The 26687-nt window shown below is 42.8% G+C and overlaps 1 protein-coding gene across 1 annotated transcript in view; it reads left to right on the forward strand.

The window, feature by feature from the left end:
• The window catches only part of KIF26B (kinesin family member 26B), a 518142-nt gene that overhangs the window by 343912 nt on the left and 147543 nt on the right, over window positions 1-26687 (forward strand). Inside the window, 1 exon segment of the mRNA XM_070385372.1 lies at window positions 18076-18259. Coding sequence (XP_070241473.1) covers window positions 18076-18259 — 184 coding nt within the window.

The raw sequence follows: 26687 nt of genomic DNA on the forward strand, positions 1-26687 counted from the left end.
TTTATATTTAGAAATTTAATTTCTGAAGAACCTCTGGGCTAGAGGAACCCTTAAATGTAAATTGCCTCCAGCTCAACAGATGTTTCCAAAGTCTTCTATTGGGAAGCATGTGAGGACCATAGGGTTGTTTCTATTAGAAAGACAGGCAGCCAGACTTTCTTCTTCAGTGTCATTGATAAGTGCAAGTCACTCAGTTATGTCTGACTCTTTGCAACCCCATGGAGTATACAGTCCTTGGAATTCTCCAGGCCAGAATACTGGAGTGGGCAGCCATTCCCTTCTCCAGGGAATCTTCCCAACCCAGGGATTGAATCCAGGTGTCCTGCATGGCAGGTGAATTCTTACCAACTGAGCCACCAGGGAAGCCCAAGAATACTGGAGTAGGTAGCCTATCCCTTCTCTAGCAGATCTTCCCGACCCAAGAATTGAACTGGGGTCTCCTGCATTTTTTTTTTTTTTTTTACCAGCTGAGCTACCAGGGAAACCCATGTCCTTGATCTGGGGCCTACTCCATCCATTCATCCATCTATCCATCCATGTCTATGAAGTGCTCACTATGTTGAGGCAATGCTGAGAACGTACTTGCAGGAAAGACAGATATGACTCCTGACGTTATGGAACGTTTAGTATTGGAAGGAAGACACAGTCACGGTCAGTTTTAAGAAGCAGTACCGGCAAGTCACACTTTTGGTCCGTTCCTCATCGTGACCAGGGACCACACTGGCAGGTGCCTGGCAGGTGTGAAAGCGTAGCAGTCAGGTTCTATCAGTCTCTGTGCAGCAGAGACAACTCATTTCCTGTACATGAAGGAAAATGATACTGTCTACACCCAAGTTAACTCGTGGGCCAGTTTAAACAACCGTGTTAGTTTGCTTAAGAGCATTTTGATTTTGCATATGTATTGATTTTTCTAAGTGCTCCGGGACACTGCCTGATGAGTGAGGATGAAAACTGGTTATCCTACACAGTCATTCTGGAATGAGGACTCCTTGTCAGAGGAGCAACTACCAAATAATTGCCTCCAGCACATAAAAGCTGCAGACACATGGTTGATGTAAGAATCTAGTTTCAACTGGTGGTTTTCAGGCCAAAGCAACTGCATCAGCAGAGACTTCCCTGACATCTGATTTAAGGTTGTAGAAGACCCCAATTTATTTACTGACATTTTCTGATCTTTTCTGACCTTTCTTTGCTATAAATGCCACCTCCACTACCCACCCCACCCCCACCAACAGCACAACCAGAATTCTCATTCACGATGCCCAGGACTTGAACACATCAGATTCAATATCATAGAGTCAGTTGCAATAAGCCCTGGTGAGCCATGTTCAGAGTTGACCCAGAATGGCTTAACAGGGCTTAAAGGAAAGGCATCTCTTTTACCTTTCTTCTTATGATTATATTTTAAGAAGCTTATGGGAAAGAATCTCTGAAAAGAAACATTTAGGATATAGGTTTCATATTAATATTTTATTATAACAATAATTGTAGCAAACAAACATTTACTGGGTATGTACTATGTATCAGGAACTGTTCTAAGACATCTGTTCGTTTAAATCTCATGACAACCCCACACAGTGGCCATCCTGTTTTGCAGCTGAGGAAACTGTGGCATGGAAAGGGTAAGGAACTCAACAAAGGTCACAGAGCTGTGCGTGTCAGACAGAAGATCTGAACCCAGAGCACTTGGCTCCACAATCTGTAAACTCCAGGCTGTTTCTCCTTTCTGCCTCTTGAGGGAACTCTGAAACACTGGAGTACTTAAAGGTAAATCATTGTTTGCTGGAGCATGTATTGAATCACACGGCTTCATTTACAGAGCTCTTCTCTCCACCCAGAGACTCCTTGAGCCCTGCTGAAATCATAGGCATGGAAGAGGCTGGAATGTTCTATTCTAGATCCCAACCCAGGGATCAAACGTGGGTCTCCTGCTTTGCAGGCAGATTCTTTACCTACTGAGATACCAGGGAAGTCCCAGATTTAACAGAGCATTGATCATCTAATAATCTAAAATTACAGATAGCACCTTACCAGTTTTGGCCCACCTAACTAACTTTAAAAGAACTACAAGAATTGATCAATGCAATATTGTTACATAGTGCATTAGGTAGGAGTTCCTTTTAGCAGCCTTGATAAAAATGTGTGAAAAATCACCTAGAAGATCAATAAATAGCAGAATAGTCATATATAACACTAAGAATTTATACCCTAAGTGATTTTAAGTGACTTACAAAATTATGTATTTATAAAATAAATTAGATCCATACACATGTATACATATTGTGTGTGTGTGTGTATGTGTGTGTGTATGTATATATATATAGAGAGAGACAGAAGTGTGTGAGAGAAAGATACCAGTTCCTGGACCAATTTGATTATTGCTATTGGACATTAACTAGACTTTGGCTAAGTTCGTAAAGAGTTTGCCGGCAATGCGGGAGACCCAGGTTCAATCTCTGGGTAGGGAAGATCCTCTGGAGAAGGAAATGGCAACACACTCCAGTATTCTTACCTGGGAAATCCCATGAACAGAGGAGGCTGGTGGGCTAGAGTCCATGGGGTCACAGAGAGTCAGACACAACTGAGTGACTAACTTTCACTTTCAAGGTAAATGAATCAGAAGGAGAATGAAAAAATGCAGAAGGGAACAAAGCACACATTGAGCTCACTGGATCCTAATGGCCACTGTTCACCCATCTTGCCCTTTATCTTCACACAGACCTTCTCGGTGGGCATTATTATCTTTATACAGATCCAAGAATGGCAAAGCCAGGATTTGACCAGGACTCTCTGACTCCAAGACTTCCCAGGTGGCTCACTGGTAAAGAATCTGCCTACCATTGCAGGAGATGCAGGAGACTTGGGTTTGATCCCAGGGTTGGGAATCCCCGATAGAGGAAATGGCAAGCCACTCCAGTGTTCTTGTAAGGAAAATTCCATGGACAGAGGAGCCTGGTGGGCTATAACCTGTGGGGTCACAAAGAGTCGGACTGAGTAACTGAGTGCACACACACTCTGACTCCAAAGCCTGGGTTTTTCATATTGAGTTATTATTTTTACCCAATAAAGTGATACAGAGTTTGTCTGGAGACTCCTAGTCTTCCTTGGAGATTTTTTAGGGAATTTTAATGTAGGGAACAGTGGGTAATAGCATAGTTCCCTGTAAATAGCAAGTATTCAATAAGTATTTGTAAAATAACATGAATAATAAGTGTATAGATAATAAGATGAAAGCCATTTACTTTTTACAAGCTATAGAAATGTTTAAGGATGCTTTTATGTTAGCCTCTATAAAAACAAAGCTATACATAGCATCGTAATTCAGCTCAAGGCATTTAGGTGAAGCCTAAAAATATAATTTTTTATTATTTTTCCTTCTATAGTTTCTTAAAACAATGGTGTAGACCTCCTTATATTTATTTCTTTTTAGCCCCCATTTATTTCTCAATCTGTTGGAATGTACTCCACCTCTCCTCTGATTCTGGTCAAAGTTGATGATGAATTTATTAATTCTAATCCAGTGGACACTTTTCACTCTGTCTTTTTTGGTCTCTTAGTAACATTAACATTATCGACGTCTTGTTCCATCTTTCCCCTCATCTCTCTGGCTGCTCTTTTTCAGGCTCCTTTGATACCTCCTATTGCATCCACTCGTTAAATGCTGAGATTTCCGATGGTTCTGTTATGAGCCACTTTCAGTTCTCATTCTTCTCTGCACCTCCCTGGGCCATCTCACATCCATTCACACAACTTCAGTTGCCAACTTCATGCTGAAGATTCTCCAATCTGAAAAACTAAGCCAAGTAGTTTTTGTATCCAAATACTATAAATGAAGCTCTAAACATAAACTATGTATCTTGAAAATAAGTGGTTTCTGTCTATGGAGTCAAAGGCAAGTATAAAAATTAAGAGACTCTTAAATATTTCTCAGCCATTTATTGGCAATTAATCATGCATTAGGAGTCACTTTTGTGCACCTTTGAATACAGCACTGAATGGCTCTTTGCATTGGTTGCTAGTGATTTGTTTGACAGAGTAGAGGGAAAGCATAGAAATTTAAAGAGTTTCCAGCCACTTTCAATTGAATATCATTTGTAAAGATAAAGTAGCTCTGAAATTTTAATGGAGATCAATGTGAAATAAGATTCAATTTGTAAAAACTTAAATTGCAAGCAATTTGTAGAAGTATATTGTGTAAATGCAAGAATTCACAGGAGGAGAAGGTGATTGATTGGTTATATAATATGCATTACATTCTGTCCAATGGCATGTGACTTTGTTCGCAGACACAGCTGGATGGCATCTGGGGCTAGAGAACAGGATCACATCATCTGTCCCTAGGTGCTCTATCAGTATATAAATATTGTGCTCAGTTGCTCAGTTGTGTCTGACTCTGCTACCCCGTGGACTGTAGCCCACCAGGCTCCTCTGTCCATGGGATTTCCCAGGCTAGAATACTGGAGTAGGTTGCTATTTCGTCTTCCAGGGGATCTTCCCGACCCACGGATCAAACCTGGGTCTCCTGCAGTAAATTCTTTACTGCTGAGCCATCTGCGAAGTCCAATGTAATTATTATCTTTATAATAATATCAGAGCTAGGAATTTTATTCTTAGCCAAGGATTGAGTGTCAGGAAACTATAGTTATAATTAATGGTGTGTAAGTAAATTGAGATAGTATTTGAAACCTATATGGGTGTTCCAAATTCTGCAAAAATGGTGATCCTTGAACTTAGGATTCTAATACCTAAGAGTAACTACAGCATATAAAATTTAATTTACCCATTTTAGATTTCACCTGCCTAAAAAATAATAGGCCCACTAAAGTAAACAATAGTAAAATGTGCAGTTTAACATGGCTCAAGTTTCTTTATGGAGTTAACCAGGAAATTTGAACTAAATCCTCGTTGTATTTTGACAAATTTCTCCATTGCCTGTAATTTATTTCAAAATAGTTTTTTCTTTATACCAGTTTAATTATTAATTGTTTGATCATTGTTCTCAAAAACACTTTTTAACTATAAGACAAAAAAGTAACAAGAATGTAATTAAGACTATTTTTTAATTAACTGACTTTTGGGCTGCTCTGGGTCTTTGTTGCTGCATGCAGGTTTTTCCAGTTACAGTGAGTGGAGGCTGTGCTCTAGTTTCAGTGCATGGGTTTCTCGTTGTGGAGGCTTCTCTCGTTGTGGAGCACAGGCTCTAGGGCGTGCAGGCTTCAGTAACTGTGGCTCCTGGGCTCAGTTGCCGTGTGGCATGTAGGATCTCGCTGGACCAGGGATCAAACTCGTGTTCGCAGCACTGGCAGGCAGATTTTTAACCACTGGACCACCAGGGAAGTCCCAATAAAGACTTGAGCTGAGAGAGATGTGAATTACTTGGGAGGAATCCACTGCATTATCTTGTTTATTATTCTATATTATTTAATTTCTTTATTATTCTCCCTGCCCTCCTCCCTCCATACTCATGCTACACACACACACACACACACACAACATGCACACACATGTACATGTCCAGATTTCAACAACCCCAGATGCAGTGTGCAAAGGGAGGGGTGGAGAGCATCCATCCTTGGTGGTCAAGTCCATGTCCTGGCAGTGGAGACAGGCACCCAGGCCTACCTCCTGTTTCCCTGCCTTGCTCATGTAGACTCATCAAATAAGCAAGAACACGCAACAAAAAGTAAAGCACAGGTCTTTGTTAGCAGCCTTGATGCAAAGTCACAAAAAGAACTGCCCCATAGTTTGTTGTTGTCGTTTTCTGACGCTGAAACCTGGAAACAAACCACAAACTAAAATTTTATTGTGGTAAAATATACATAGCTTTACCCATCCTTGAAGAAGGGAATGGCAACCCACTCCAGTGCTCTTGCCTGGAGAAGTCTATGGACAGAGGAGCTTGTGGGCTAGAGTCCATGGGGTTGCAAAGAGTCGGACACGACTGAGCAACCAACACTTACCCATCCTAACGATTTTTAAGTGTACAGTTCAGTAGTAGTAAGTCAACTCATGTTGTTGTGCAGCATCTCCACCACCCATCTCCAGACCTCTTCATCTTATCAGACTGAAACTCCATCCCCATGAAACAGTAACTCCTCATTCCCTGCCTCCCTTAGTCCCTGGTAACCACAATGCTGCTTTTTGTCTCTCTGGTTTTGACTACTCTAGGTACCACATACAAGAAGAATCATGCAGTATTTGTCTTTTTGTGCCTGACTTATTTGACTAAGCATAATGTCCTTAAAGTTCATCCATGTTGTATCATGTGTGAGAATTTCCTTCCTTTCTGCCAACCCCTGTAGTCCTAATTGGCCATGATTATTATAGATTCTTCCTCCTTTCACAAGTTATTTTGCTCTGGAGTAATCTCTTCTCTATGCTATCTGCTCCATGGAGATGGCTTCTCAACTTCATTGAAAACAAAAGCTGCCTCCTTTCCTCTGCTTTGGAGCCTTTGAACATGCCTACGATGAGTTCACCCATATATTTTTTAATTGGAGTATAATTGCTTTACAATGCTGTGTTAGTTTCTGCTGTACAACATCATGAATCAGTCGTGTGTATACATGTGTCTCTTCCCTCTTGGACCTTCCTCCCACCCCTCCAGGTCATCACAGAGCACCAAGCTGAGCTCCCTGTGCTATACAGCAGCTTCCCGCTAACTGCCTATTTTACACATGGTACTGTATATCTGCAACGTGATTTTGCCATGTTTTTCAACAATCTGCATAGACTCCCTTCCAAGTGACCTGGCAGTAGAATAAATACGAGAGGAAGGGATGCGAGTTTCCTTCTACCTCTCTCCCTCAAGTGGGGCTGCTGAAGTATCAGCAGTCTAAAAGATTGCCCCGAATCTGGGGTTGCCTGACCTTGCAACAGAGGTGGAGGGCAGGCATTCTGAACCACTGCTGTGTGTGGTTCCTACTTTTTTTTAAATGCAGAGACCCCTAGCAAATTGTTCTTCTTTGAAATAACTTACTTAATGATTTCCTCAGATTTCAACTATACCAAATAATTTGTTAAATAAAAAGAACATTGATATTAAAGGGGAAAAAAGAAATTACTTCCATTAGCAAACAAAACTAGCATATATTCACGTTTAATTAACCAAGAAGCCCCCAAACCACAGAGTGTGTCACCCAGCATTGACAATTAATTATCTTTGCTGTGAGAGAGCTACAGGTATTGAGCAAAGAGTTACAGATTAAAGGCTTTGTTTTCTCTGCAATTGCTGTCCATTTCTAGCTATCACACCTTGATAGCAGCTTGCTGCTTCAGGCAGCAAATTATATCTGAAGTATGTAATTTCATGTCAGTTTTTAATTTCACATGATCAAAATATGGGGAAAGTGAGGATAAAGCACTGTTTCTTTTAAAATAAAGACATTAAATGAACAACAACTGCTTTTCAGTTTCTTATGCTTTTTAAGATAATTTTCTACCAAATAGCTAAGTAAGATAAATATTAAGGGAAACTAGGGAATTAGTGGTCACTCTTGACTTTTAAATGGGCTCTCTGTTTATGGTAGATCATGTGGTTTCTTCCTTTGAACATTGCATTAGCATATATAAAAATGATTTAACTAGAAACTACTGGAGTTAGCATCTAAAAGGCTGCATGATGTAATGAAAAGAACATTAGATTCATTAGTCTTGAAATCAAATTATCTGGAATATGCTTATTCCTTGAAGGAACCTTAATTTTAGCTATTTCTTGCAATGTAGTCAATATCCATACATATATTATGGACAATTGTTTCTCTGCAGAAAAATCAAACACAGGCATTCCTAAGGAATAGGCTTTAATTAGCCTATGATTGTCTTTTTCTCTGTCTATATTTATAAGCAGCTGAAATAGCTAGTTGTAGATACATGTTTATCAGTTCCAATCAAGAAGACCAGCTAGTCCTCAATTATTCATGTTTGTGAAAGATAGCAATACTGGCAATTAACTACAATCGTATATACCTAGTTTGGGATGGATTTTTCAACTACAGTTGTACTGACTAGGGTCCGATGGCCTCAGTGTTTATAGTTCTTTTATTTGCTGAGCCCGGTTTGCAAAGGCCTGACTCTTTGGAGGAGGCTAGAAACTAGCTGGTTTCCTAGGTACTAATGAGGAGGCTTGGTTGGGCAGATCAGGCCAGGGACCTAAAGATCTGCTGAAGCAGAAGGTTTCTAAGCTGAAGCCAAGTTGGCAAGCAGAAGGCAAGATGCAGATCAGGAAGCCAGGTTAGGAGTCTGAGAAGACCAAGACCTAGGCTTGGCACAGGCTGTAGAGCAGGAGCAGGGAGATTTGGAGTGCAGCTGGGGCTGCGTCCTCAAACCCAGGTACGTGGCTACTGTCACTGGTCAGAGAGTGGGCAAGGCTGTGTCCCCCCTGGATGGGGCAGTGGGCTTGCCTTGTGCTGTCCCCTCACGTGGCCTCGTCCAGGACATCTGTAGTGAACATCTTTGGAGCAGAGGATCCTGGAGGCACACCTCCAGACTTCTGTGCCCGTTAGACTTTTTCCATCCCTGGTAAAGTTCTTAGGTATGTTCCCTGGCCGGTTGGAGTCTACTGAGTCAGGTCAGCAGGTGAGAAGAAAATGTAGCTTTGTGCATCTGCATGGAGTGAAGCAGTGAAATAAAGAAGCTAACAGCTGTGGAGTCACAAACTGATATGTATGTCATACATGCTCATACATGTCATACATGTTGCTAAGTTGTGTCCACCTCTTTGCAACCCCATGGACTATAGCCCGCCAGGCTCCTCTGTCCATGGAAAATTCTCTAGGCACGTGTACTGAAATGGGTGGCCATTTCCTCTTCCACGTGGTATCAAAGGCAGCCTACAAATTGGCAGTATGTTCTTTAGACCTCCAGGATCTAATGCCTGAAGATCTGAAGTGGAGCTGATGTAGTAATAATAGAAATGAAGTGCAAGTAAGTGTAACGTGCTTGAATCATTCCAAAAATATCCTCTGGCCCCCCGATCTGTGGAAAAATTGTCTTCCATGAAACTGGTCCCTGGTGCCAAAAAGGTTGGGGACCACTGCTGTAGATCTTCATATTACACATCAGTTTAGGACCATTTTTGGTTTATTCAGTCTTCCAGTGTCCTTGAAAGAGTGGGGAGCCCTCTCAAAATGTGAAAGATTCATGAGGCCTGAAGCGAGTTGCATCTTTCTGAGGTCACTGAGTCTTGGACACAGAAATTCCCTCTTTCTAATGCGTTTTCCTCTAGGTTTGACCTGGAGCTGGTTGTCTCAGCAGTGTTCTGGTCTAACCAACTGGGTTTGCTGGACACACAGAAATAGAAAAGTGTAATAAGAAAGCCCACATGTCCCCAAGCTGCCAAAAGAGTATGGCACCAACTGTCAAGTTCCAGATGAGATTAAGTTCATTAGAGCAGAGGTTCCCAGCTTTCTTTCGGGCCCTGGAACCTAGCCTCCCGAAGATGGCATCTCGGCTTTTAGTGAAGGCGCTCCCTCAAAGCCCCGTCACATGAAATATTAAGGAAGCTGCCAAGATCGGCCGCCATGCCTGGTATCCCGCTGCCGGGCGCCTGAGGCAAGCGGAGCTTGGGGGCCCACACAGAACAAGCAGCAGCTGCTGTATAATGAGCTGAAAGGGCTTAACTCCCAGCAAGACGAGTGGGAGAGTCTTTCTTAAAATGCTCCAAATCCCTGTGGACACCAAGGAAGCTTACCTGAGCCCTGAGAACACGGAGCATCAGAAATACGGAGGCAAAGGGTCTCAGCAGGATGTAAATTCTGCCACTGCCACAGTGTGTATCTGTGTTCCTACAGTCCACGTTTCCTCAGCCAGGAAATAACAGATTCATGCTTTGTACTCCTGTTTAGCCTTCCATGAGTGCGTGCTTGGTTGTTCAGCCATGTCCGACTCGTTGCAACCTCATGGACTGTAGCCCGTCAGGCTCCTCTGTTCATGGAATTCTCCAGGCAAAAATACTGGAGTGGGTTGCCATTCCTTTCTGCAGAGTATCTTCCCAACCCAGGGATCTAACCCAAGTCTTCTGCATTGTAGGTGGATCATTTTACCATCTGAGCCATCAGGGAAGCCCTTAGCCTTCCATGTCAATGGCTAATTCTTTTATTATTAAACATTTCCTGCTTTATTTGAGCATATGGAAACATTTCTATTTTCACATAAGGATCTTGGCTCAGCAAACACTTTCTTAGGTACCTGGCTTCCAGCAAAGGAGATTTTTACTTTGAATAGCTTTCGTAAAAGAAAAGTTAGTTTATGAAAGGGCTTCTTTTCATCCCATTGTTTTTGCCTTTAGTTGTATTTTCATTCACCTCTATTATTCTCACTTTGACCATAAAAAAATCCAGACAGGAATGGCTTAGCAGTATTCACCAACAGAATGGTTTTCAAATTTTGCTTTTTCCCCCGTTTTGTACCTCTAGGCATGAGTGAATGATGTGCAGTTCAGGTAAGGCTTCTACCTCCTCCGAGCTTCTAGGGAGCCAGTGGAAGTTCTCAGTAATAGTGGGTGGTGTGGATTCCTCTCATAGCCACAACTTAGGAGTAGACTCTTGAACACAGAGCACCTGTGGGGTGACTCAGCGATGACTTGACTGACTTGCATAGCCTATTAATTGCATAGTTCTTTGAAAGTGAAATTGTTAGTCACTCAGTTGTGCCTGACTCTTTGCAACCCTGTGGACTGCAGCCCACCAGGCTCCTCTGTCCATGGGATTTTCCAGGCAAGGAAAATGGAGTGGGTTGCCTTCTCCAGGGGATCTTCCTGACCCAGGGATCAAACTCGGGTCTCCTGCCCTGCAGGCAGATTCTTTATTGACTGAGCTACCAGGGAAGCATAGTTCTTTAGTATATAGTTGTCATTGATTGATTGATTCAGTTTCCAGAGCACTGAGATGCATTCTAAGCAGCTTCCAGCATTCTTTTTGTGTCTGTAGAAGGAGAGGTATGAGGCAGTGGAGAAGAGCACGGAAGAATGGTGTGTGGTGGTGGTGGTGGTGGTTGTTGTGGTGTTGTTACTGTCGTGCAAGGACTCCCTCTGGGTTGGGATTGCAGGAGTTGAGAAACCATTTTCATAAAATTTGCCTTTCATATCCTAATTCTGGGCATGACCTGACTCACTCAGCTGAGACATTTTCCCCCCTGTGATGAGAAGGTATGTTGCCTAGCAACTAGATCAGTAATTGGTAAATGCTTATATATGATTTGATTTGAGTTACATACAAAACTATGTAACTGCTTTTTTTCTCTGTCTTCATTATTAGGCACATAATTATCATTTGGTTTTATATTGCCCAAATGAAGTAAAATAAGTGCTTCTATTTATCACATTGCAAAACAGCATGAAGTGGTAGACTGACCCTAAGTCTAAAGCAGAAAATGCAAATCCTCGTCTCAGTTGTAAGAATCACTAGTCCTATGAGTGTAGATAAAATCAGGTAACTTCTGTGCCTCCCTGGCTTTTTATGTCTGTACTTTGTGGTACAAACACCTTCTCTGCTTGTCTCACAGGACTGAGTGTGATGGATGTGACAGTATGTGAAAAAGGCTTTAGAAAGAGTGAAACATTCCAAGGTCTAAGCATTTCTAGAACTTCAGATACATAGTCTTGGGACTTTGCATATGTTCCTTTAATTCCAAAGGCTGGATCAATTAAGAAGCCCTGAGTTGGGTACACACCAGTGGTCCCCAGCCCTTTTGGCATCAGAAACTGGTTTCATGGCAGACAATTTTTCCATGGACCGGGGGTCATGGAGATTATTTTGGGATGATTCAAGTGTATTACATTTATTGTATACTTTATTTCTGCTATTATTACGTCAGTAATAATGCAGTGATAAAGTCAATACTAATGGCATCCAGAAGGAAAGACCACGCTGCACAGCAGCGTCTCATTAAGTGTTAAGACATAGGCTCTCAATTGCCTCTTAATTGCTGAAGCCTTAAGGAGTTGATAAGGGCAACTTGTAGAAGCCTTGAATGGGTAAAGTTTTAAGAGAAGAATAGGGGTAAATTCATAGAGATTATCACTCTGGGGTAATGCTGTGCAGCAAGTTGCAAAAATCAATCTATTTTCAAATTATAATAGTGTCTGGCTGCCGTGTCTTAATACAATATTGTTTGAGGTTAACCGTCAGCCATGTTTTGCCTCCTAGCAGTAAACATTTTATTTGAAGTCATGTCATGAATTATCTTCCTACACTAATGAAATGGATCATTTACATAAAAATCTGAAAAACCCCAAGACCCATATGCTTTTTGGTCTCCGGAGGCATGGAAATGACCTCAGTGACAACCAATTAGAAAATGGAAAGGTGAAGGAGGACGCTTTTTATTCCCTGTTTGGAGAATTTCCAGAATGAGAAATGGCAGTGCCGGAATACTTTTAAATAGGCATTATTTCAAAATGAAGGCTAACTGATTTTTTTTTTTAACACATAGATGGATATCTTAACTATTTCCAGAGGGCTTTGCCTCAGACCACTGGTTCTTGTCACACACCCTCCCTATTTATAATCTGTTCTATTTTCTTCTACCCCTGTGTCTCTGACCCCATGGATTTCCTGGGAGCTGCTGTGATCTGTCATGTCATTGCTCATTTACCAGACAGTCTTAATCCTCAGAGCATTGAAATATTTTATAATGGCACATAAGCCATCGGAGCCTATGACAGCCCTGGCCATTTCACTTTAAATTGCCACGTGGATTGTCTTTTTACCTGCTGACGCTGGCGATTTTACCACTCTCATCTCCCTCCTGGGTCAGGACCCTCTCTGGGCAACAGATGGGGCAGTTCTAAGGGCCTCACCCTGCCCTCCTCTTGAGCAGTTTTTCAGATGATGTCTCACCAGTCAATTGCTTGGGTTCAATTTATTTGAACCCAGTTTGAATGACCTCTTAATTTTCATGAAGCTGTCACCCACCTATATGATCATCTCACAGTTGAACACCCCCTTCAGACAGGATGAAATGCTCTGAGTATTGTTAGCAAACACGGTACTTAGACTTTTTTAAAGGATGAAGAATCCTTAGAAAAACAACTGTACTACCTGATATTCCTGCTTGATATTCTCTAAGGAGAGTTCTATTCTTCACGAAGCTAACGATTCTTACAATATTGTTAGGGCAATATTTTAGTAAACTCTAGACACTAAGCGGGGTAGACCCCAACTTAATTCTCATGGGATGCGTTTAGAATGAAGGGCTTGCCATTTAAACACTCCGTAATTCTGAAAATCCAAGGTCAAATAGTCTATCACATAAATGCAAAAAAGGTACCCTATAAGTTCCCCCCTCTGATCTGTATAATCTAAAGCTCTCCCCCACCTAAACCAATTAAATTAACTAGATAATTATTTACCTCTTTCTTTTTGATCTGGGTAGATCTGGCCAGGGGGAACAAGGAACCATCCCCTTTGAAGGTCATCTCAATTCTAAACTGATTCCTGAATTCGGATGGCATCACACTGATGTGTTAGGATAATTGTCCCCTGTGTGAGACGAGTAAGGATGGAGAGAAAGAGTAGAGCCCAGAGGGAAGCACTGAGCTCGCTAGGTTTAAATTCTTGCCAAGTTCACATTATTGCTCCTCTCCTCAGACTGATAATGCTTGGTGTGGCGTCACTTTCTTTATAGCTGTTCAGTGAATATTAATTTCATCCTGCTGGAGAGGCCACTTTTTTTTTTAATTGAAATAAGGTTCAGAGAATTAAGTGAAGCCCAGGGATAGTTAAAGATGTGTGCAGGGCTGAATAGCTGTAGGAAATATGTGATACAGTCCATGCCAAGAATGAGTCAAGTAAATATTACTTCTCACAGTTTTTAGGTTAACTTTTTGTTGTTTAAAATCTTATCAAACGACATACTCGTCTGTTCCTCTCCCTTAAAAAAAAAAAAAAACAACCTGTGAGGCATTAATTACACAAAATAATTGCTAGCCAAAATGTCTTTACCTTTTCAATTCTTTCATGACTGCTGCTCCTTTATGCCACTGAATAATACAAGTGTATATGAACGATTTCTGTCTCTTAAACTTGGCCCATCTGTGTGTCATTGAAGTGCTCTGTAAAAACAGCAGAAGCTGCTGGCTTCCAAGAAATTGAAACATATAAAATAGAGATCAAATAGCTGGTTAGGATGATGTCGAAATGAAAATAAAATGTTCTTATGCAATATATGGCTCTAAACTGTGATTTCTAAGCTCTAGAATACTTCTTATTTCATATATATGCTTTAGGTTTTGTATTATTTTTTTGTAACTGTGATGTGAGCAAAGTTTCCCCCTTGAAATTTCATATATGTTTTAAGAAGGAAGTAGTTTTTATGTATTCTCAAATAATTTTCTGCATTACAGTTTTTCTGCATTGAAGCCAACAGAGGCTTCCCTGAATGGAATAGAGATTTCAGGGATCATTTCAGTGTCTTTGCATCGGAAGAAATTTTGGAAATCATACCATGTTCCCAGTGCCTGCTTTCATCTCCCTGGTATTCCCTGTAAATGGCTTTCTAGCCACTACTTGGACACTTTGGATGATAAAAGCTATTTCAAGAAGCAGACCCATCACTAATGGGTTACTCCAATTTTTAGAAAGATGCCCCCTTTACTTATATCCCACAAATGCCCTTACATTTCAGCTGCCTGTTTTTCTACCTGTTCAGAGATGATCTGATGCAATATGGGGAACAGAGACCTAGATTCAGTCTCAGTTCCACTGTTTATTATTATATTCCTTCAAAGTACCATCTATTAAGTACTTCCTGTATACTAAACCCTTTACCTGTACTCTTACTTAATTTCATAAACATCTATAAAATAAATAATTTTTTTGTTCTGTCTTACTATGCAGAACTGAGGCTCGATAATATGTGTAATAATGATAATGATGATAATATTACTAAGTACCAACTATATGCTCGGGTGCTATGCTGGACCCTTTATATAAACATTATCAGAATTTAAGTAACTTACCTATCACCTACCTAGTGGCTGAAGAAGCTAGATGTTCAAATAAAGTCAGATACTCAAAGGACTTTGGATTTAACTCTTTAAGACTCATTTATTTGTCTGTCAAATGGGAGTACTGTTAGTATCTTCTTCACAAAGTTTGCTGAGATTCAAAATATTGGCCTGAGTAGGATATCAGAAGGACCTCTGATAGGTCAAGTAAAATGGGGCTGAGGACCATGACATTTAGCAATCATGAGGTCATGTGTGGCCTTGACAAGAGCTGTGTCAGAGGAGATATGGGATGGATGCCTGGTAGGGAAGAGTTTATAGGCAATGGGAGGAGGTGAACTGGAGAAAACAACACTTTCCATGAATTCTGCTGCAAAGATGAGCAAGAAAACAGAACGGTAGCTGGCTGGGTAAAAAGGATGAAGAGAAAGACCTGTGTTTTATTTCTGAAGACAGAAGAAATAGCAGCATGTTTGTCTACTTTTGGGATTTATCTAGTAATAGAGCAAAATTTTGATATTATATTAATATCAAATATCAAACATTATATTAATATCAGGAGAGAGACAGAGGAATGAAACCTTGGCTCCTTGGGAATGCCCTTTATACACTTTAATTTCAAGGACCCTCTCTTTCCTCCTCTGCAGGGTCTGTGTGGGGGGAGTAAGTGGGTGTGGGTAGTACAGATAAGAGAAATGACAAAAAGCGTCTCTTCCGAGCTGCCTTTCAAAGTGTCACTCCCTTCTCCTCTCTGTCTCCACTTTTGGACTAGGAACCCCCAACTGGTGGGGAAGTGTGAACCACAGCAATTCCTTGGTCCTTTTACCACTATCTGAAAGAATCCTAACGTGAATGGATAAGCACATGATGCATTCAGTTCAGATCATCATCTTCGCCCTTCTTCCTAACGCTCCTGTGTCTGTGGGCACCCTGACTTGAAAGCAGTGAGAGGTTGCTGTCAGTAGAACGTGATGTCCACACACACACCTCTGGATGAGTCACTGTTTGTTCAAGGAGAAAATCCCACAGAGTAATGAAAACTCCCAAGAGATGCGCCAGACCGGTCACCGAACAATCCCACTTCACCTTTAATTTTAGAGGGGCAGTATCAGAAAGAGTGGCAATGAAAGCATGAGAAAAAATTACTCCTATGTGGTTTTTTTTTTTTTTTTTTTGCTGATTGGGGAAAGAAAGCACTGTGGAAATGTCTTTCTAGTGCCCTTCATTTTTCATCATCTTACATAGATTCACTATAGAGGTCCCTAAGTTTGGCCTTGGGACTGTTAGGGTATCATTCCATCAAAATCTGTCATTCCTCATGCATCAGTCCTCTGAAAATCACTCTTGTGAAAAAGATGTTCAATTTCACATCTAAGAAAAAAATTAAGCTTTGAAGTGGTAATTCTATTTGCTGTATTTGTGCAGTGGCCATTTTGTAGCTCAGGGGATTTGTCAAAAGCATGCCAGTTACTGATACAAAATTAAAATTAACCAGTCCAGAGCTTTAAGATTCATACATGAAGAGGGAAGGTGGTGGGAAGTGGGGAGGGGTGGAAACAATGCTGATTTAATCTTTTTGAGCTACTTTGCTTGTGACTTGTTATGCAGTTGGTAAAAACACAGGATGGATTATAAGGTTTTGATGTGTAGAATACATCAAAACAAAATACCATTTGTTTTAAGCAGCAGCTAAAATGTTTCTTCACCTTTGGTAAGGAAACTGGAATTCTTAGAACAAGAATATAGTGTGAGAACACCAAGAATGAATCTAGAAGTAAGTGTGTTATAGTCTGTGCCTTTGCCTTATTTTCCCCTCTCCTCTATGATAAGATTGTCGTATTTCAGATGTTGTAGGACACTACGGAGAAGGCAACGGCACCCCACTCCAGTACTCTTGCCTGGAAAATCCCATGGACGGAGAAGCCTGGTAGGCTGCAGTCCATGGGGTCGCTAAGAGTCGGGCACAACTGAGCGACTTCACTTTCACTTTTCACTTTCCTGCATTGGAGAAGGAAATGGCAACCCACTCCAGTGTTCTTGCCTGGAGAATCCCAGGGACAGGGGAGCCTAATGGGCTGCCATCTCTGGGGTCGCACAGAGTCGGCCACGACTGAAGCGACTTAGCAGCAGCAGCAGGAGGACATTCTAATGAGGGAAGATGTGATGAGAACAACAAATGTTATTAACGACGGCAGCGCCCTCCCTCCCACCTTTTCGTTTGCATCCTCTGCCACCTTTGTGAGTTCTGACTCTGTCACCCCTTGCTCTTGCCCATGAATTGCATTTTGTAGTGAAAGAGCACCCTGCACAAAAGCCTGCTTTCCTCATGAGCTGCCCCTAGTCTCAGGACCCTTCCTAATTCTGATTAGGTGTTATGTTTCTTTAGCAGCTTGATTTATATTTCTCCACTGCACTGGGGTCTGTGTTTTTCTTCCACAATCACATCCATAGCATACCTTGAATGGTCACCACGTGGTTCTTCCTCAGACCAGTCTGGATTTTACAACGTGTTAGAGTTTCTAAGAAACTCATAAGGTCTCTCACACTTGAGTTTATACCAGAAATTATGAAATGATTAACCTAATTGGTACTGCTTATCCCCAAAGATGGCCAGCTTTATTCATGCTTAAGCTGAATGTTCGTGGATAATAAGCAGTTCTTTGTGGATGGAGGCAGCGGAACCATGTGAGGTCATGGCGTTGCTCTGCCATGTGAAGGATCGGGCAGCTCCCTGGGTTCACTCATGGTGCTACTGGCAAAGAACCTGCCTTTCAGTGCAGGAAACGCAAGAGATGTGGGTTTGATCCTTGGGTCAGGAAGATTTCCCCCTGGCAGAGGAAATGGCAACCCATTCCAGTATTGTTACCTGGAGAATTCCATGGACAGAGGGCCCTGGCAGGCTGCAGTCCATAGGGTCACACCGTCGGACATGACTGAAGTGGTGGCACAGCATGGCATGCACAACATGGTCACAATTAGGGGCTACCACCTGGCCCTCGGAGAAAGAGAGAGAACTGTTTACTGCAGTAAGAACTAGGGGCTTCTTAAGGGAAAGGACATAAAGTGCCCTAGCATGTCTGATTGTGCCATACTTTTTCCTTTATGGTCTTTTTTCTTTTTCCCTCCAGAGCTGCCCAGAAGTTAAATCTCTCATCTAAGAAGAAGAAACATCGGCCTTCCACTTCTTCTGTTGCTGAACCACCTCTCTTTGCCACCAGCTTCAGCGGGATTCTCCAGACGTCCCCACCCCCGGCCCCGCCCTGCCTGCTGAGGGCCGTCAACAAGGTGAAGGACACCCCAGGCCTGGGCAAGGTAGGCACCTGGGCCGTATCCACTCAGGTTTCGACTGTGGGGTTCTGTGTCAAAGGCAGGGAAGAGAATGGGGGCTCAGTTGGATAATTAAAACAAGAAGGTGACAGGGAGAGAAGGACACAAAATGAAATTCATTGGGAAGGACTGTAAAATTTTCCTTTATAAGTGGTAAATTAAGACATTCCATCTATTGGAGATGTGGTTTGATTTTGGCAGAAAAAAAAAAAAAACCACCTCAGCCTTGTATTGATTGACAGAAGTGTAACCAATTAAAGAAAATACCCCAAAGCACAAAAGATGGAAGGCAGAAGCAGGAGAGACCAAGAGACCGTACAGGAATAAGACATAAAGATGCTCTGTCATTTCCCTGCAACACTTTCATTGTTCCTCCCCGTTAGAGAAATCACAAGTTCTTCTTTTGAACCAGACCAGTGATGGGATTTCTGGGGAGCATTTGCTGTGTGCCGTTCTAGCCAAGAAACGCAATTTTGAATTGTTACAGTTACTTAGAGATGAGGCACATAATGAGATGTAGGGACACCATTTCAAGACCTGGCTCAGCTGTGTTTAGGATAACTTTGTTTTTATATGTCATCTCTTAACTCTCTCTTCTGAGGTGAACGTCTGGGTGAAGTGACTTACAGTTTACTCTTCAATGGATAAATAACCTAGGACTTATTAAAAACATTTAGCTGAAGAAAGGGGTGGTTGTTTTCTTTCTTTTGCTTTCATCACAAGTAGGCTGGACCATGCCACCTCGCCAGTCTCTCACCAGACTCAACAGCACTCATTTTGGAAGCTGTAGGTCTTGCTGAGGGGAGTGACTGCTCAACTATGTGGACTAAGATTTATTTGTTGTTGCTGTGGTTCAGTCGCTTAGTCTTGTCTGACTCTTTGCGACTGCATGGACTGCAGCACACCGGGCTTCCCTGTCCTTCACTACCTCCAAGAGTTTGCTTAAACTCTTGAGTCGATGATGCCATCCAACCCTCTCATCCCCTGTCACCCTCTTCTCCTCCTGCCCTCAATCTTTCTCAGCATCACGTTCTTTTCCAGTAAGTGGGCTCTTTGCATCAGATGGCCAAAGTATTGGAGCTTCAGCTTCAATGTCAGTCCTTCCAATGAATATTCAGGGTTGATATCCTTTAGGATTGACAGGTTTGATCTCCTTGCAGTCCAAGGGACTCTCAAGAGTCTTCTCCGGCACCACAGTTTGAAAACATCAATTCTTCAGCACTCAGCATTCTTTATGGTCCAACTCTCACATCCATACATAACTCCTGGAAGATTTTCCTCATTTGGGTCACTGATTCCCTTTCCCCTTGACCCTTAATGAGGTTATTCCCAGGTTCACGGTCTTCAGTGGCCTCAGCCTGATTTGTGGTCCTTCTGGAATTTACCCCACGCCCTCTGCCCTTCTTCCTTCCTGCTTTTCTCTCTTCTCCTGCTTCCTCCCATATCTTACCACCCTCAATTTCACCACCCACTGGGAAAGTACTAACTTGCTAATCTACTCTGCTACTCTTGCCAACAAAGTTTACATTTTAAGATTATGTTGAATAGAGCAATATTCTTTTTTTTTTTTTTAATCACTCTATTTCCAACTAACCAACTACACCAAACTCCTCTCCAAGTATCAAGCATGCCATATTCTTTCTGGTCTTTGCACACAGTAATTTTTACTTCAAGTATTCCCTCCATCTCTGTCAGACACATGGTCCAACTTTTAAAAATCAGTTTGAAAGTGAAAGTCACTCAGTTGTGTCCAACTCTTTGTGACCCCATGGACTATACAGTCCATGGAATTAATTCTTCAGGCCAGAATACTGGAGTGGGTTGCCTTTCCCTTCTTCAGGGGATCTTCCCAATTCAGGGATCGAACCCAGATCTCCCACATAGCAGGCAGATTCTTTACCAACTGAGCTATGAGGGAAAGCCCCAAAATCAGTTTAGTACCTTCTTTAAGAAAGTGAAATCAGTTATTGAATGAATTTCTACTGTGCCTTCTTCCTTCTTTAGTCCCAAGAAATGCTTATTCTGGGCTTCCCAGGTGACTCAGCAGTAAAGAATTTGCCTGCCAATGTAGGAGACTCAGGAGATACAGGTTCAATCCCTTGATCGGGAAGATCCCTGGAGAAGGAAATAGCAGCTCACTCCAGTATTCTTACCTGGAAAATCACACAGACAGAGGAGCCTGGTGGGTTACAGTCCATAATGCTTATTCTAAGGGAAGGCATTCAATCCTGGAATGCTCCATGACATTGGATAGGACTTTCCTAAGCCCAGAGGTAAAGCAGGAAGTGAGGAAGCAGGGCAGTGGCCTGGGCTCAGCCTACAAGGGCTGCTGAGCATCACCAGCCATGGAAGGAAATGGAGGAAACCGCATGAGCAGGACTCACATGGGTGGTAGTGGCACCCCTTTGGGGGCACACGGAGGTCATACTGGATGGCTGATAGACTGCCTTCTAAGAAGGATGGATACAAGTAACAGCAGGGCTTAAAAAAATGTTTTTTTAATTTAATTGTGGTAAGGTACACATAACAGAAAATTTACCGTCTGAATTATTTTTAAGTGTGCATGGACTTTGGTTTAGCTAAGAGGAGTTTGGAACTTTAATGCCAAAGCTGAACCACCCTGAACAAAGTGACATCAAATTCCCACTGCAGTGTCCTTTTCCTCTCCTGCTGTCCTTCCTACTTCTCTTCTGAGTGTATGTGAACCAGTATTTAACTGCTGTCACTCTAAAGAGGTAGCCAACTATTAGCCAACCTGGGGCACCCATGTACCCCCACTATGACCCTGTCCAGGATGCGTCAAAATGAACCACATAAGAAACCATCCTCCTCCGTCTGTGACAGTGGCCCAGTCTGTGGTTGCTAAAATGGTTGTTGCAGATATACATTCAGGTGGACCTGGGCCCCGAGCACAGGACCTTCCGACCCCGCTTCCCCAATCCCGGCGCCCCTTCCTGGAATTCTGAGACAAAAGGATCAGGGCATCAGGAGGGGCCTTAACCAGCAGAAGGACTGTTTGCAGCCATGATGAGCCAGGGCTTGAATGAAAATAATCTGGGGGGCACTGGTTTGATCTTGATTCCAAGATGTACTATATGTAGTGATCAGATAGACATATAAGTAAGATAAGCAGCATAAGACCAGGTATACCTACAACTAATATTAAAGTCATTCATAACCTAAAGCTCACAAATGATACCCTTACTTTTTTTAAAAGCAATTGCAGTCCAATGTGCTCTTTTGAATGGGAGAGAAAGGGTGACATTACCAGCCAGGAATGCAGGAAGCCGGAGTTTGTCCATGGAAGTAGGGTTATCAGGCTGAGTGTCTCAGAAGATGACAGGTGTGACTTCTGCCTGACGATCGACCTCGCGGCAGCTTTCCAGCTGAGCATGGAGATGTAGGCACTGGTGGAGAGGAAGTGACAGCCGGAGGGGGTATGGTTTCTGGAAGGCAGTGTCATTATATACTTTAACTTGAAAACGTGTGTGATTGAAACCAGAGGTAGAGAAGTACACTTCCTCCTGCCTCCTCCCTCGGAGGCGTGTGCTTCTCAGAGTGCGAGACGCCCATGACTCTGCCACGCTGGCACCAGTGGCCTGAACTTAGTGGAGGTCCATTTACCAGCTCATGCTTTTCTCACCCCCTGATAGTCCACCACTATGAGGAACTGCATTCTTGTGCTGAGTCGCTCAGCTGTGTCCAACTCTTCGAGACCCCAGGGGCTGTAGCCCATCTGTCCGTGGGATTTCCCAGGCATATTTCCAGGCAGAAATACCCGAGTGCATTGCCAGTTCCTTCTCCAGCATTCTTGTTGTTGTTGTTCAGTTGCTCAGTCGTGTCCAACTCTTTGCAACCCCATGGACTGCAGCATGCCAGGCTGCCCTGTCCTTCACCATCTCCCGAAACGTACTCAAGCTCATGTCCATCGAGTCAGTGATGCCATCCACCCATCTCGTCCTCTGTCATCCCCTTCTCGTCCTGCCTTCTATCTTTCCCAGCATCAGCATTCTTCTTACCTATATGGAAAAATCCCTGTCAATTTATCTCTGTTGCACAATTTACATATTAACATTTCAAAGAAATACAGTGGAGTTTCATATAGAACATAAAGAATTGCCACTATTACATTTGAAGTATAAAAGTTTCATAGAATTGCCAAATTCTCAATTTGGCAATTTGGTAACTCAGTTATTTAACCTGGGGGTGGGGTGGGGCTGGGGTTTTTGAGGCCCAGTGAGGAGCAAGCCCAGCCCAGCCCCAATTCTCATCTTCAACCACCGAGGACTTCCTCAGGAGACCCGAAGACACCTTTTGTGGGTTCGTTTACAGTTACCCCCAGGAAAACTGAGGCCCTGAGGGAGCAGGAGATTTCCCAGTGCCCCCTGAGTTAAACCCAGGGGTCAGGACCTGTGAGACATTTTATTCCCTTCTGTTTCACGTGATCTTTAAAAACTTGAGTGGAGACAATAAAGTAACGGGACCATAAGGGCAGCAGAATGAACTGGGAACCAGTCACCTTCATCCTGTAGAGGACAGGCTTCCCTTTTCAGAATCGTGGTTGAGAGGGAAAGGGCAGTGATGGGCCAGGGTAGACACATAGCAAGTCAGGAGTGCCCCACCCTCCCCTCCTCTGATCCCACTGCCGTCTGTCTCCAGCAAGAACTTTCCTCCCTCACCCCACCAGGCCCTCCACCCAGAGTTATTGCTGGCTGCCAAGTGCTTCTTGAGGCAGAAGCTTTTCTGGAGACCACAGTGATGGACAGACTTGGGTAACTTCAGTGTACCTGGAGCTGAAGCACAGTACATACACACACAGGAAATATCTTAGAATCCCCAGCACCTAGAGTAATACTTGGCACACAGCAAATGTTTATTGAGCATCTTCTATGGCTCAGATGGTAAAGAATCTGCCTGCAGTGTGGAAGACCAGAGTTCGATTCCTGGGTCAGGAAGATCCCCTGGAGAAGGAAATGGCTACCTGCTCTAGTATTCTTGTGCGGAGAATTCCATGGACAGAGGAGCCTGGTGGACTACAGTCCATGGGGTCGCAGAGTCGGACATGACTGAGCTGGTAACATTTTCACTTTTCTATGTGTCAGGCCCTGTGCTGAGCACTAGGCTTGCCACGATGGACATACAGGCAGAATCCCTGCCCTGACAGCACTTACAGTCTCATCATTTTAATAGTCAGTCTTAGACATCTCACTGACTTGGACCAAGATGAAGGATGTTTGACTTAAGGAAAACTTGGAATCACAGACTTCAAGTAATTCTGTCTAACTTTCAAGTTATATAAAGAAGCTATAGTACTAAGTGGTTGTGTAGAGACATTCTTAATGAACAGATAGAGATGATTAGTGGATCAAAGCAGCTTAGTCCCTGTTTATATTTCATGGGTTTGACTTTATGTAAATGATATTTCTAATCTGTTTGAAAATGGTTCCTTCTCCTAAGTCAGTAAAAGCTCTTCATGAAATTTGTTTGCACAATTAATTAACATCCATGTTTAAGGTTCATTTGTTAGTGTGTCACAGATTAATGTCAGAGCTCTTAGTGTTGGATTACAAGCTTCGAGAGCAAAGCGTATATTATCTGTTTAACTCACTCAGTATTTGGCTCTGCAGCCCCACCACGGGGGCATATATGCTTTCAAGGGTGAGAGTGGTGATAGTGACTGTTACATTGCTGCTGCTGCTACTGCTGCTGTTAAGTCGCTTCAGTCGTGTTCGACTCTGTGCGACCCCAGAGACGGCAGCCCACCAGCCTCCCCCATCCCTGGGATTCTCCAGGCAAGAACACTGGAGTGGGTTGCCATTTCCTTCTCCAATGCAGGAAAGTGAAAAGTGAAAGTGAAGTCGCTCAGTCGTGTCTGACTCTCAGTGACCCCATGGACTGCAGCCCACCAGGCTCCTCCGTCCATGGGATTTTCCAGGCAAGAGTACTGGAGTGGGGTGCCATTGCCTTCTCCGGACATTTACATTAGGGATGGTTAATTCTCCTCTTCCTAGAAGAATTCCTGAAAGGAAATGCATGAAGCATGAAGGGAAAAGAGACCTTCTCTTCCTCCATGATTTCCAAGAATGCCTTGAAAGAATGGAATCACCAACTCTCTGCCTTTGTTCCCTCAAATATGCTTTGCGAATACAAGAAAACTCCTATAGGTGTGTGCTAGCAACAGGGAAGACTTCCCAGGTGGCTCAGTGGTAAAGAGCCCGTCTGCCAACGTAGGAGATGTTAAGAGATGCGGGTTCAATCCCTGAGTTGGGAAGATCCCCTGGAGGGGGGCATGGCAACCCATTCCAGTATTCTTGTCTGGAGAATTCCATGAACGAAGGAGCCTGGCGGGCTACAGTCCATGGGGTCGCAAAAGAGCCAGATGTGACTGAGCAACTGAACAACAATAGCAGCAAGGGAACAGACTCTTTAGAATTTGAAAAGATCATAAAAATTGGATGAAAGAAACATGAAGAATTATGGAAAATTGAACTGGAACCAGGTTGAGGTGGGCTTGTCATACTCGGTTTACTCAGTGAGTATCTGTAGACATACTGTGTTCCAGGTACTGCAGGAGGCGCCACCGCTGGGGACAGTACACAGAAGCTGATGGGCTGCTCTGGGCCACATGCCTGCGAAGGGGAGAAGGGGTGTATATCCTGGTCTCCAGGGACCCCAGCCTACTGTGAAAATGCTTGCCTGGCGTTCAGCCTCAGCCACCTCTCCTGAGCTACAAATGCTGTTTTCTTCTCCTGGGGACCCCCCTTTGCCTAGTTTCTGGGTAGAAGAAGAGTTGTGGTTCCCGTCATGCTGGATCCCGACCACCACTCATGCCCGTACATCTGTGTGTTTCTGAAGCATTTCACTAAGATTTCTCTGTAGACAGTGCAGCCCCAAGGCAGGCAGTTCTGAGGAGTCCTCAGAGTTGTGGTTTAGAAAAAGACTTACTTGTCTGGCTAGATTATTTTTCTTAGGGAATATAGGTGGGAGCCACTATTCTTCTTCACGTGCGAAGCTGCTTCAGTTGTGTCCTACTCTGCGACCCTATGGACTGTAGTCTGCCAGGCTGCTCTGTCCATGGGTTTCTCCTTTCAAGAATACTGGAGTGGGTTGCCATTTCCTTCTCCAGAAAATCTTCCCAACTCAGGGATCAAACCTGTATCTTTTATGTTTCCTGCACTGGCAAGCAGTTTTTGTTTTGTTTTGTTTTGTTTTTTTACCACTAGTGCCACCTGGGAAGCCCTTCTTCACAGTGCTTGATTTTCAGTCATCTGCCTCTTATTTAGCACTACTTTTCAAACTCTGTTACAGCATATTTTGACCCTATTTTTAAAAAATCTATGACAAACCTAGACAGTGTGTTAAAAGCAGAGATATCACCTTACTAACAAAGGTCCATATAGTCAAAGCTGTGGTTTTTCCAGTAGTCATGTACGGATGTGAGAGTTGGACCTTAAAGAAGGCTGAGTGCTGAAGAATTGATGCTTTCGAACTGTGGTGCAGGAGAAGACTCTTGAGTGTCTCTTGGACTGCAAGGAGATCAAACCAGATCAATCCTAAAGTAAATCAACCCTGGATATTCATTGGAAGAACTGATACTGAAGCTCCAATAATTTGGCCACTTGATACGAAGAACTGATTTATTGGAAAAGACCCTGATGCTGGGAAAGATTGAAGTCAAAAAGAAAATGGGGGATGGCAGAGGATGAGATAGTTAGATAGCATCACTGACTCAAAGAACATAAATTTGCACAAACTCTGGGAGACAGTGGAGAACAGAGGAGCCTGGCGTGCTGCAGTCCATGGGATCACAAGGAGTTGGATGTGACTTAGCAACTGAACAACAACAAAACATAAAGCATATTCTCTAAATAACATCTCCCCCTCTGCACACAAACACGCACTCACTCTCACTCACTGCTTGGCTCATGTTACCAGGTCCTATATTGTCTAGACTTAGTTTAATTCTAAACTTCCCCTTATTTGGTGTGTAGACTATAGGATAGAAAAAAATAAATGAACCATGTGTGGTTTTCAGTAGAGATTCTTTCCCTTTACAGATTTATTAACATTTTAGAGCAGAAGTCATTCAATTACTAAGCCCTTGTGACACTGTAAGGAAGAAGAAGCCAAGATTCCCGTTCAGTTTATGTTCTGATTACAAGAGGATAACAATAAAACTGAAAATTTGATTAAAATTTTAAATAAGATCTTTTTTAAAGTTCTAACGAAGCTCTTATTCATTTGTTCAACAAGTAGAAGTGGCCAATATAGCTCTTGCTTGTTCAGGAAGTGATGCCAGGCAATACCAAGGAGAAAATTTCATGCCTTCCAACTCACCAAGGTCAGAGTTATTGAAATAGTATGCAAATGATCAAATTAATCATTTCTTCCTTTCCTCATCCTAAAACTTTAC

The sequence above is a fragment of the Bos mutus genome, chromosome 16, assembly GCF_027580195.1.
Source record: "Bos mutus isolate GX-2022 chromosome 16, NWIPB_WYAK_1.1, whole genome shotgun sequence".
NCBI classification, from domain to species: domain Eukaryota; kingdom Metazoa; phylum Chordata; class Mammalia; order Artiodactyla; family Bovidae; genus Bos; species Bos mutus.